Raw genomic sequence first — 12,856 nt, forward strand, 5'->3', positions numbered from 1 at the left:
CTGCTAGGTGCCATCTCATGTTGGCATTCCCGACAATGAAGAAGCCGACAAGGCGGCTTGAAAGGCGGCATCCTATTCTTTCGACTCCACTAGCAGTCACAGACCGATCAACAATGCTAAACATAGCAAGAAGCAACATCCAACAAATCTAAAAATGAAACTCACACACGACCATGACTGTCCTCGCATCAACATAATATTTTGAAACGGCACTAGTGCGGCTAAGAATAGGACATTCCCAACACCTTGCAACAACCATCTACTCTATCGTTTAACCCCCTCCCCCCCCCACATCCTAAACAGCGCTGACCATACACAAAATTCTGGGCAACAAAACATCAATACCTTAATCTATCACCTCTCCACTGACTAAACCAATATAACGCATGACAGCGGCGCGAGATTTTGAACATAATATAACCGTCACTACTGTCACCGACGCCGACGTCACCGCCAACCGTCACAATCAACCACTACTACTGCCACCCACGGTCGAAATCAGGCGTCCGATTTTTTACAAAACGGCATTTCACTATGAAGAAAAAATAAATTTATCATTAAAATAAAACCAAGCGCGAGAAAACTAATTAAACTGTTTTTCTACTAGAGGTATGAAGCTACACATTTTTTTACTACACGATGTCGAGAATATCCATCATGGAAAATCCGCTAATTATCCTAATCTTTTCTGCCAAAAGTCAGTTTCTGCCCTTATTTTCACTTCCCGTCATGAAAGAGGCTTAAAAAAAGGTCCAAACAATCCGGCTAATTGTCCTCGCTTTCTGACCCCCTCTCCCGAAATGCGAGCTTCACTGGAGACCAGAATTTTCGTGAAACACGTCATTTGGAAAGAGGCCGAGGAAAGAACTAAGACGACTGTGCTGCATAATAAGGACGCAAAGCAACCCGCCAACTGTCTGACGCATTTGTGGAAGAGAGAGAGAAGGGAGAAGGGATGCCCCCCCCCCACCACCCCGAGGTGGAAACCTGTGATAAGTGTCACTACGACACCACCACCATGCATGCACCTTTAACTGTCACGAGGAATTCTTGTCCCCGAGGTGAACACAAAGCGCTCGCCAAACCAACATCAGTAAAGAGTCCCTCGTCGCGCGCAGGGGGAGGGAGGTGGGATGGGAGTGGGGGTCATCAGAGACGGTTATCAGCCTTCGGCAGGTGGGCTTGCACCCCCACCCCCCAAATCCATCCAACCCTTTTCTTGGCGAACGAAACCGCTTGGCATTATATTCTGATATCTGCCCGACAACCATAGGGCGGCAGCCACAATAAAAGACTAAAAGTTTTAAAACAGGGTTACACACACACACACACAAACTTGCACGTGGATGAGAACAGACTGCAATGGAAGACCCTACCGACATGGCCTTAAAGGGGCTGGATACAAAAAACACAAGAAATTGCACGCTTTGGCACTCGTCATCGAAAACGGCAAAGAATAATGAACGAGGCGGCGGCGGCGGAGGTGGCCGCAGGTGATTGTGGCCGACGGGCCGGTCACCCCACCGTCCATGACGGCGGCAGTTCCCGGGAACAGAAACGGCTCAATCTCGGTTCCCCAGCGGGGGGAGAATCGAATCGGTGAAGTCCTCAACGAGGACAAATCCCGGCATGTACATGCGGCAGTGACGAATGTGCACATCGGAGGGAGGGGTTGTTGTTGTTGTAAAGAGAAGGAGGGCACAACCACAAAATAGGAAGCGGGTAAAGGAGAATTGTTCCTGCGGGGAGGGAGAGAGGGTGGAGGGTATCCTAAGTGACGGAAACAGAAACGAAGTGTTTATTCTAATCACAGATTTGTAAATGAGCAAGGAATGCGTACTGCCTGTGTTTAATAGCGATAGCCCCTCCCGCCCCCTCTCTCTCCTGTCTGCACATCTTATTTCGCATTTATGTCACCCAGCCCTTTCGGGTGAGAAAGATTCATTTGCACAGGACATGTGAAATCACCCTGCAATCCTCACCACTGTGTCACTGGACATCTTCCACGGGAAACGGTAAGGCGGACTAAATTTGCTTCATCTTCGCACCCCCCCCCCCTTCAACCCGACCCTTATGTGGGAATGAACCCGGGTCTTGTGCACGAGGGATGGGGGTCACCACCCGCCCCTCCGAGGGGTCGCCACCTGAGCCTCGTTTCCGTGGGAATGAACGGAAGAAGCTTTTTCACTTTCGAACCAAAGCTTCTGCTTCGGTTTCTCCCTCCTAAATAAAATCGCCTGACGCAACCCAGAATGACATCCTCCAAGGTGACAATATTCATGAGTATCGAATTCTGTCGCCGTTAACCAGCTCTTCTATCTGTCGGCCGTGGTCAAGGAGGTACATACACACATATACCAAAGGGTTTTTTTCCCTTTAAGGAAGGTAGCCAAAAAACAAAGGCATAAAATCCACTCCCACCCATTCCATTCCCCCATACTCCACTCCCATCCACACCCTTCCCTCCCTCTTATCTTGGCTCCTCCTGGATGACAGGTCATCTCTGCATTTCGCCCACTGCCCTGGGTCAGAAGCAGTGTTGCAAGATACAGCACATCCACAGCAAGGCCACTTCATTAAATCGGCGATTCCCCCTCTCCGTCCCCTTATGCAGAAATGGAGAAGACTGGGAGGAATCCCTTCGGGCTGCGTCAATTTATTTTTCACATATACTCCCTTACCCCCACCCACTCCCTTTCATGCACCACAGCATCATCCATACACAACCATTCTCCATTCACCTCTATCTTCTGTCTTCTCCCGTCCTTCCTCAACAGACACACCCCTATTTCCCAATGACCCTTTTACCCTCATCCATCTATCTCATCCTTGGTCGCCCCCTCATGTTCATTCCTACCTCTGCCTTCCACACCTCTTTCACTAATCTTTCTTCACTCATTCTTTCCATGTGGCCAATCTATCCCAATACTATTTCATCAACCCTACCCCCCAGCTCCCTTTCCACCCCCGTTCTCCTTCTCACCTCCTCGTTTCTCCCATCTATCCAGCCTAGTAACCCCTATCATACATCTCAAGCACCTCATCTCCAACACATTCAAACCCCTCCTCTTTTCCTCTCTTATGTTCCATGTTTCTGGTGAGTAGCACAAAAAAGGGATAGTGGGAGTCAAAATTTATCATAATGTGATGCACAGCTCTGGTCCGTTGGGGTGTCACTAAAGTCCAGCCTTCAACCATTTTGGGAGTGAAGGTTTCTCTCGTCTGGATAAAATCGTCGTCCTCCTCCTCCTCCTCCTCGGAATCCGGCTTTCGAGTGCAGCAAAGGAGCTTCACGACGGACAAAGTGATATGAGCGGGAAAGCCCAGGTTTGAACTCGTACACCAGGCGCGGGGGGAGGGAGGGGGCACTCCTGATGGAAAAGCCACTGACCTCCCATATGGGGCCACAAACCCAGGACTAGTGGCAGTTAGTGGATGTTTAGTAATTCTTTTCTGTGTAGAAACGTGGTCGTCTGTACGAGGCTAAAGAACAGCAGCGATGCATAAGTACATAGGGTACACGAGGGAACTGGACTCGAAGTGCTGATACAACGGCGAGGTGAGCGGTAGCCAGCCCGCACGAAGGGGCAGGAACAACCTGCTGGTGAGAGTGACACGTACTAGTACATAGGAGTTCCTCAAGTCGTAGTCAAGGCTCCTGCCGAAGTCGTAAACGCTCTCCGTTATTCAGCCCTTGTCAATGGCACCCTTGGGCGCACTGGTGTAGGGGACTACGCAACCCCCGACTATGGCCCGTATCCCCTCCCCCCACACACACACCAGCGCGAGGGCATCAAATGGAAGTCAGGACACCCAAAATTCGCTCCCAAATTTCCAGTGTACGTTTGGGCGTTGTAACCATTTTTTTTTCCAAAGTATTTTAAGAGTTCAAGGTAAGATCTAATTTGAACTAAGGAATGAGGTGGGACTTGTTTGGCATGATCCTGTAATATTTATTACACGCGCGCAAACGCATACAAACACACGCGCGCACACACACACACAAGTAGCACACGCACAGACGATCTATTCCCTCATCTCCTCACGCTGGTCATATTTCAAATCAAGAACCCTAGCCGAGACATTAACCACAGCCATAACTCCCGTAACAGGGCACACCTTGTCATATCAAACCCTAAGCTGGCCTCCCCCATCCACTCCCCCTCCCCTATCCTCAGGGCCACGCCTTCCCATACATACCTCACTCCCCCTCCCTCAACCACCCACCCCAACCTGTTCAGACCTTTCTATGTATTACTTCCGCCTCCTCTGCCAGCGCCCCCATATACCTTCTGCTGATGTGATGTAAACATAATGAATATATAAGATGTACACAGTCAAACTTTTTCATATGAACGTGCGAGAGTGGGGGAGGGGAGAGAGAGAGACCATTGCTTTTTGACAGTCTCATTCGTCAATTGCTGCGCAATTACCCAATAAAAATAGGACGCATGAATATGCAAGAGCACAATTCGTCCAATTCTCTTCGCTTTGGGCAAATGCCTGCCCGCCTGCCTTGGCCGCCTGCCTGCCTGCCTGACACGGGTGACGCGGCATACTGCTGATGGCCACGTCACGGCGGGACAACATCCTTTAAGACGGAACGGCAGACTGCACGTACCACGAGCGGGGGGAGGGAGAACCGCCCATGGCGTCCCGAATTTTTGTTTACGAATGAGATCAGGAAACATGGCTGAAACACCTGCATCATACACACACTGATATATATATATATATATATATAGTGTCAAAATGACACAAACACTTGTTGGAAGACTAGCCTGCATAAAGGATTTGATGAAATACAGTACATACCACGTTCCACCCGAGTGCCCTCGGCAGAATGATTAGTCCGTGAACTAATTCGTTCTGTTTTGAAGGGTCGCGGTGGAGTGACGAGTACGGTCTTCGCCTTGTAAGAACCAAGCCGCTCTGACGAGAGTTCGAATCCCAGCAGAAGAATTTATTTCTATATATATATACACACACGTGTGTGAGTGTGTGTGTGTGCGCGATTCACCAGTCTTGGATCACGTGTTGGACTCGTAACCGACAGTTAACCTCCCGGATGAGAGCTCACAGCTCGTACGACCGCTCTATGGATAATACTATGATCTTACACGCACACACACACAAACTCCCCGCCCACGAGAGTTGGAGTAACACCCCGTAGCGAAGCGATACTGAAATTATTTCAGCTCTGGGAGGGAGTCGAACCCGGACCGCCGTGGTGGCAGGCGAGAACTCTAACCACAGCACCACGAGGTGTGTGTGATTCACCTTGGTCTTTGGATCACGTGTTGGACTCGTGATCGACAGCTATTTCCCTCCCGGAAGAGAGCTCAGAGCTCGTATGACCGATCTATGGGTAATGCTATGACCTTACACGCACACACACACCCAACTCCCCGCCCACGAGAGTTGGAGTAACGACTCGAAGCGCAGCGATACTGAAATAATTTCAGCCCTGGGCAGGATTCGAACCAGGTACCGCCGGGTGTGTGTGTGTGTGTGAACTAAAAAAAAAACTGTCGGAGAAAAGAATGAATGTAAAACAGTGTTCTTTATATTTCAACCACAATATGTGGTCCTCTTCTACTAACTGGTCGCACTATACAGAACAACTATTTTCGTCTCTTTCTCCGACATTGGGTTTTCCAGTGTATATGTGTGTGTGGGGGGGGGCGCTTATGTATACAGTCACACAAGAGCACATAAATCCGACCCCCCCCCCTCCTTCGGCCGCACTTTCGAGTCCGACCCGTTCACGCAAAACTGCCATTAATTTCAACCTAAACAGAGTTGTCAACCTTTGGCCACACGCTGTTGACAGCCGCCGCCGCCGCCTCGCGAAGTGAAAAGGAAGCGAGGTAATTGGTTGATTTATGCACGCGCGGTGACGTCACGGCCTCCCCGTCGGACCAGTGAAGTGACAGCAGATCGACAAGGCGGGCATCTCTTCATGGGTTCTTTTGATCCGGGGCCTCGTTAGTAAATCGCGGACTTTAGGGGACGCAAATAACAACGAAAATGAGAAGTGTCCGCAAATGACACCACTCCGTGAAATTCCGGATCTCCTCCTCTGGACTAATGACCCTTCTCGCCTTACCTCGGCACTTCGTCTTCGGCCAATCGCTATCATCGCGGCCCATCAGGCACCCAATATACGGCCGCGTCACCGGGGCTCGGCGTGTCAATACGCCAGTGCTGAAGCAACAGACAAAAATGCTGTGGATTTACGCGCCCCGCAGACGCGCGCTTGTCATGAACGACACACATGGGCAATCTCTCTCTCTTGTAACAATTATCTAGATATGCACACAAACACATGCATTACACGCACCATTATAGAGGCGACACAATTATAAAGCTGATCTCTCTATCTCTTTCTCACACTCACACACACACACACACACACACACACAATGAACGTCATTTGGCATGTATGTAACTCTAGTTGCCTGTCACATACACATATATGTACAACAGACTGGGCCCCCCTGCGACACAAAAGAGTGATGTCAGCCAAAGACGTACACATCTGACACACACACGCGCGGGCGCGCTTAAAAGCAAAAAATTGCGAAAACCAATACCTCCTCGTATAACATTTGAGGCCATAACTCGCACAAATGCAACTCATCAGGCTTCGTGCTCATCACCATAAATAACGCGCCGACTGTTATTACACCGCAAAAAGCCAAACGGACACAACAAACACAACTCTATAAAGTTCCACAACCCTGTGGGTGCATGTCAAGCGCACATAAGCGGAGAGAGGGAGTGGGAGGGGGGAGGGGGGTTGCAGATGGAAGGCGCCGACGGCGGCAATACTTCCCTCCAACTGCGCATGCGTGACGCCTTTGCTGCCGGAAATACGTCTACCACCCTCTCGTTTTCTCTTTGTGTGTGTGTGTGTATTTACCTACAGTAGTTGTATTATACGGGAAGGGAAGCTATGCTCGTAGTGACCCGTCTTTGTATCTTTCAGCATCAAGTTTGTTCTTAAATTCTTGAATAGTATTTGCACACACTGTTGCCTCATGTAATTTATTCCAGATATCCACCACTGTGTGTGTGTGTGTGTGTGTGTAAAAATCCAAAAAAGAAAAACAAACTCCCGTATGAACTTTGGAAATGCAACAGCGCCGCCCCCGTCATCCATCCATCCTGCCACTTCTTTCATTGTTAGAAATTGACTCCAATTGTTGCGTTCCAGCTGCCGTACCGACTGGCGATTTTATACAGTTCCAGGAAACTTCCCATCTAATCTAGAACCCTAACCGCCGCACCTGGCAATTTGATTCTGGCAAAAAAAAAACTACTCGGCGGGCTCAGAAACAACCTCGCTCTTGAAGAATGTTGCCGCTCTTGATCATCTTTATTCAGGCGACACCTGGCGATTTCATAACGCGACTGAGACATGCAGAGAGAGAGGCAGTGTGTGTGTGTGAAAGAGAGAGAGAGCACTCCACGAGAGTATCAATGATGAAACTCCGGGTCCAAACAAACAAAAAATCAGAATTTCCCAGGTTTGCAAAAATGGTGGTTCGTTTTCCTGCCTGCCTGCCTGCCTGCCTTCACACTCGCTGGCCGAGGTCCTTCCTCGGCTCCTTCGACCCGCCCCGCCCCGCGGCACCTTTTGGTGGACACACGGTTTCCGATCGAAAAAAGGACGGAGGTTTCACTCCCAACTTCTATTCCTCCTTCTCTTTCTCCTCCTCAACCTAGTCGTCGTCCTTCCTCCTCCTCCTCCTTCTCGTTCCACCTCCTTCTCCTCCTCCTTGTCCCACCTACCTGGAAGGGTCTGGGTGTCGTTGACGCACTGGCCCGGGCGAGGCTCGGGCACCTTCGACGAGAGGACGGGCAGCCAAGCCGAGGACGAGGTCGCCTGCAGAAAAAGAAGAAACGAAGTCATATATAACCCTCAGCTAAGTAAGACGGACGACGGAGCCGTAAATAAACTAAACAAAGCTCAAGACAAATGCAACTTCCTTTCAGATATTTCTGTCTCTGTGACTGAACCAGGCTCCGCCTTCCCGACTGGACGGGGCAAAGGACTACATATTGGCACTGGGAACAATTCATGCACAAATAAATCTGGACTTATCACGCATAAAGATTCAGACGTCAGCTATATTATTATGAGTATACACACACACACAAACACACACACACATATATATATATAAGGCATGCATCCACCATCCCGCCCATCCCCCACCCCTGCAACACCGATTTGCTTCCTTCTCATCTTAGCTCCTTATTATTTGGGCAACTGTATGTTCCATCTAGGGCAGGGGTCGCAAACCCAAAAACTTATGGCGGGTTGGTCTAAACCAAAGCCAAAGATGGAACTAGTTTCCTTGTCCCTCTCAACAAGAATAAACTACAGCACCTCTCCCTTCTCCTGCTGCTCTTCTTTAAAAATTACTTGCATTTTCTTCTTCAGCCCCTTCACTTTCACCCTCCTCATCCTCACACTCCTCGCACTGCTCCCGCTTGTGTATAAATACATTTATATTTTACATTTCTTGCGGCGGTGCGGAGTGCAAACGACACATCAAAAAACGAATAAACAAAAGAACAAAGCTTAAACTCGCCGCACCTGCTCCTTGAACCTGCCAAGGAAGGCGTACTGGATGTCCCGCAGGGCGAAGGTGCATATGGCAGATCCCATCAGGCCGTTCATGCTCGTGGTGAAGACGGCGTAGAAGCGGGTGTCGTCGCCCGGGATCATGTACATCGACTCTGTAGGAAAGCGGGGGAGATTGAGAAAAGAAAGAAAAGAGAGAGAATACATGGGGGACACCGTGAAGGGGGGGGGGGCAAGAGGCCCCGTGCACCTTCGAGAATACATGGGCAGTGTGGGGACAACATGTTCGTTTAAGAATACATAGACTCTTTGAGGGAGAAACAGAAGGGCCATTTAAGAACGTAATTTGTTTCGCTAAAGAAATGAGAGATATCAAGTGACGGGAACAAAAAGAATAAAGAACGTCAAAAAAACGTATGCGATCAGAAAATTATAAATACACATAATTTTTTTTTTTTTTTTCCCCAGATGAAGAGGACGGTCAACTTCTTACGGATCTCGTTAAAGTAGAAGGGGAATTCTCCCGGTATGGAGCAGTTGAGCCTGGCTTTGAGGTAGGTAGCCCAGTTCTGCGTCAAGATGTTCTTGCCGCCCGTGTCCTTTTTGCAGACGCGGGCAACCCTCGAGTACACGTTCTTGCCGCAGTTGATGTACTCCACGGCCGTCTCCCGGAAGAAGAACATGACGTACTCGCCCACTTCGTACGATCCCACGAAGTTCGGCTCTGAAATGGAAACAAATATGAGCGTGTGAGCTGCCAATTTGGGGGGGGGGAATGGGTACGAGAGAGAGAGAGATTTATCAGTCTTGGATCACGTGTTTGACTCGTGACCGACACCGACAGCTCAAAACTCATATACGGCCCGATCTATGAATAATGTTGTGACCCTTGTCACATAGCCAATGCCCACGTTTTTTTTTTCTTTCTCGTGTTGGTCGTTAGTTGTCTACCAGCACGTAGCATAACCCCCCACCCCACCCAGAAGGTCAACATTGGTCAGATCACAGCGGGAGTTTTGGTTGTTCTGGCCTTAGGTCATATGGAAGCAGGGTATGTGTGTGAATTGCCAGTCTTGTAGTTTTGCTATATTTCTTTTCTGATCATTTTACTTTCCTCATAGATGTAATGTGACTAAACTAATTTAATACAACTTGTAGCACAGATACCATGTGACAGTACGCTCCGACGTACTTCAATTTCTGTATTGTAATTTAAGTTTAGCACTGCATGAATTCTCACTGAGACTCCACCGTGCGCCCTCACGAACTACAGCTGCATCCAACTGACAGCGACTCGATGACTAACGGGCCAACTTGTCTAAGTTACTACTTTATTATTATTATTACTATTCCAACGCCGGCTAATTCCATCACTTTGAGGGAAGGTCACCAAAATGAAAGTGGGTCGACTTGAGTCAATATACAGCCTCGGATCCCTATTTCCGGAGGTCCGCGGCCCCACGGTCTCCGGCCACGGCCAGCGGCTTGGCTCACAAATCACTCGGAGAGGAAAATTTGTAGTGTTGTCAGAACTGTGGGAGTGGTGGGTGAACACTGCATTGTGATCCCACCGACCTTCGTGTTTTTTAACTGAAATAAATATCCTACATGCGGGCCTATTTATCAATCTTGTTTGAAGTTATTTACTGGAAATGTGAAATGTATTTTGCGTAGTAAAACGCTGACTGTGGATACCGTGTTCCCAATCTATATTTATTGCTCTGGGGGCACATATGTATACATATACACTCGAATTTGGGAGTTACTACTTACTGTCGAGCCACTTGGAGTCGTACTTGATGGTTCTCTTGAAGGCGTACTCCCGGCGCTTGGTGGTGAAGTTGTACAGGTCCGTCCGGAAGATGACTGTGTCCGCCTTCGTGAACTCGGCCACGGTTCCTGAGTAGAGACCCGGGAGGTTGCCCGGGTTCCCCCGCTCCACCCAGATGGCGGTGCTGTTGTCGGCGGGGTCGAAGGGGCACTTGGCCACTCCGGAGCCGATGCCTGGGACGTGCTCGTACCGCGCCAAGTGGGTCAAGTTGGCCTGTGGGGGCGGGGGTGGCGAAGAAAAAGGGGGAGATCAAGATAACGCTTACTCGCTGAACAATTAATGCCACCAATACCTTTTGAACACACAAACACAAGCTTCCCTATGATCTAAACATAACTTTTAATAACAATCACTACCAAGGTACCCCGTTCATAATTCAGACATATAGGGTTAATACTCACGTAGATGACCAAGTCCTTGGGGGAGTGGGCGTTCGTGCCGCAGATGTAGAGGCGATCCTTCCCCATCGGCTGGATCACGCGGATGTGGTTGCGACAGTCAAAGTGCTGTGAGACAGGACAAGAAGGTTAACCACGCAAAGGACACAAGAAAAAATATATGCATCGTCTGTGTTTGTGTGTCTGTGTCTTTGTCTGCGCCTGTGTGTGAGCGCGCGTGTGTACGCGAACGCGCGTGTGTGTGTGTGTGTGTGTATGTATGTATGTGTGTGCGTGCGTGTGTACGCGAACGTGTGTGTGATTCACCATGGTCTTGGATAACGTGTTGGACTCGTGACTGACAGCTACTTTCCTCCCGGAAAAGAGCTCAGAGTTCACATATGACCAATCTATGGGTAATGCTGTGACCTTACACGCACACCCACAACCAACTCCCCGCCCACGAGAGTTGGAGTAGCGACTCGCAGCGCAGTGGTACTGAAATTATTTCAGCTCTGGGCGGGATTCGAACCCGGACCGCTGTAGTGGCGGTAGCGAACCCTACCACCGTGACATCGAGTCGTGTGTATACGTATGCGTGCGTGTGTGTGTGTGTGTGTACACCATGGACTCGTGATCGACAGCTATTACCCTCCTGGATGAGAACTATCCTCTCGTTCTGTCCGGTGTGTGTGTGTGTGTCTGTGTGTATGCGTATTTGTGTATGCAGATTCACAAAATACCAAGTTCCAAGATGTTTAAAAAAAAAGAGGTATTCAATACTCAAAGACACGCGTTTTTAAGTAAACAAAACCCAAGAAGCACCATCAGTTCAACCACAGGTTAAATGCAATGACTTCATATAGACCCAAAAATATCCAGACATAACAGGCCATAACTCCCTCATTCCCCTTCTGGCATCACACCAGCCTTCACCAGTTGCTGTAGACCACACAGGGATGCCCGAAATTTATTACAAAAAACAGTTAAATTCACTCCCCCAGCCCCATCCACCTCGCCCCATCCCGGCAACGAGTTCTTATTTCCACCTTCAACCAAAGTGTCTGCCAGCAATAGTCTGTACCATTTGGAAACTGATGGCACTCGCTCACTCAACCCCTCCCCCATGACCTCGCCTGCCCCCTTCCCCCACCCACCCACCCACTCATCCACTTACCTCCGACTTGCCCCTGGAGACGCAGTTGCCCACGCCTGTCGGCTGCAACTGCAACGCATCGTTCTGCAACGAAAGACAACACGAATGAGACGAAACTTCCCGGCTGCATCGCAGCGCCAAATCCATCATTATGCATAATCGCACTCAATGTTCTTCACGTTTGGACCCTTTCCATGCAGAGGCGGGCTTCCCCACATCCACCAACTGAATAAAATCGCCTGACGGCAGGAAGAGACTAGCGTCTACGGTCGTCCAGCGCAGCGGAGGCGTTTCAAGTCATCCTCTCGACGGAGGTCATCCTTCAACCCCGCTGCTTCTGACGACCTCCTCCTCCTCCTCCAGGCGATTTTATACAATGTTGGGAAACTCGCTCAACAGCAAAAGGGTTACCTCAACATTTGTTTGGTTAGAAACCTTGGACTCACCTCACAGTGCGTCTGGCTGACATTGTGCATGTTCACCCTGAAGACTTTGTCCCTGGAAAGACAGAAAGTAAAGCGGTCAGGTTAGCAAGAAAACAAAGCATCAACCAACAAGATCAATTTGCGTGAAGCCATGTTAGTATACTTTATTCAAACAATATATCTATGGAAGTGTTGGGATTTCTGCAACATGTATAATGATATTGGTCAAATACTAATTCAAATACAAAAAAAGATATACAAGTTTAAAACAGGTTACAATGAAATAAACGAGCGCGCACACACACACACACACACACACACACACACGAGTTGGGCTGCTGCCCCTGACTGTACGTAGGGGTCGCCGCCCGTCCGCCCGCCCGCCCACTCTACTCACAACACAGCTTCATTACCGAGACGGCGGCGACGGCAACAGGTGGCTGGCTGGCTGGGCCGTCCCAGCCCCCGCCA

The 12,856-nt window shown here is 49.4% G+C and overlaps 1 protein-coding gene across 1 annotated transcript in view; it reads right to left on the minus strand.

Moving 5' to 3' along the window:
- Sema2a (Semaphorin 2a) overlaps window positions 1–12,856 on the minus strand; it is a 633,246-nt gene that overhangs the window by 11,595 nt on the left and 608,795 nt on the right. The window contains exons 3-9 of the mRNA XM_076183625.1: window positions 12,407–12,458; window positions 11,982–12,044; window positions 10,829–10,933; window positions 10,370–10,640; window positions 9,090–9,320; window positions 8,609–8,751; window positions 7,798–7,891 (exon numbers count right to left, since the gene is read on the minus strand). Of these exons, the coding sequence (XP_076039740.1) occupies window positions 7,798–7,891; window positions 8,609–8,751; window positions 9,090–9,320; window positions 10,370–10,640; window positions 10,829–10,933; window positions 11,982–12,044; window positions 12,407–12,458 (959 nt within the window). The remainder of the gene's footprint in view (window positions 1–7,797; window positions 7,892–8,608; window positions 8,752–9,089; window positions 9,321–10,369; window positions 10,641–10,828; window positions 10,934–11,981; window positions 12,045–12,406; window positions 12,459–12,856) is intronic.

Source organism: Oratosquilla oratoria, chromosome 1 (genome assembly GCF_046742065.1).
Source record: "Oratosquilla oratoria isolate Oo_2021 chromosome 1, ASM4674206v1, whole genome shotgun sequence".
Classification (NCBI taxonomy): domain Eukaryota; kingdom Metazoa; phylum Arthropoda; class Malacostraca; order Stomatopoda; family Squillidae; genus Oratosquilla; species Oratosquilla oratoria.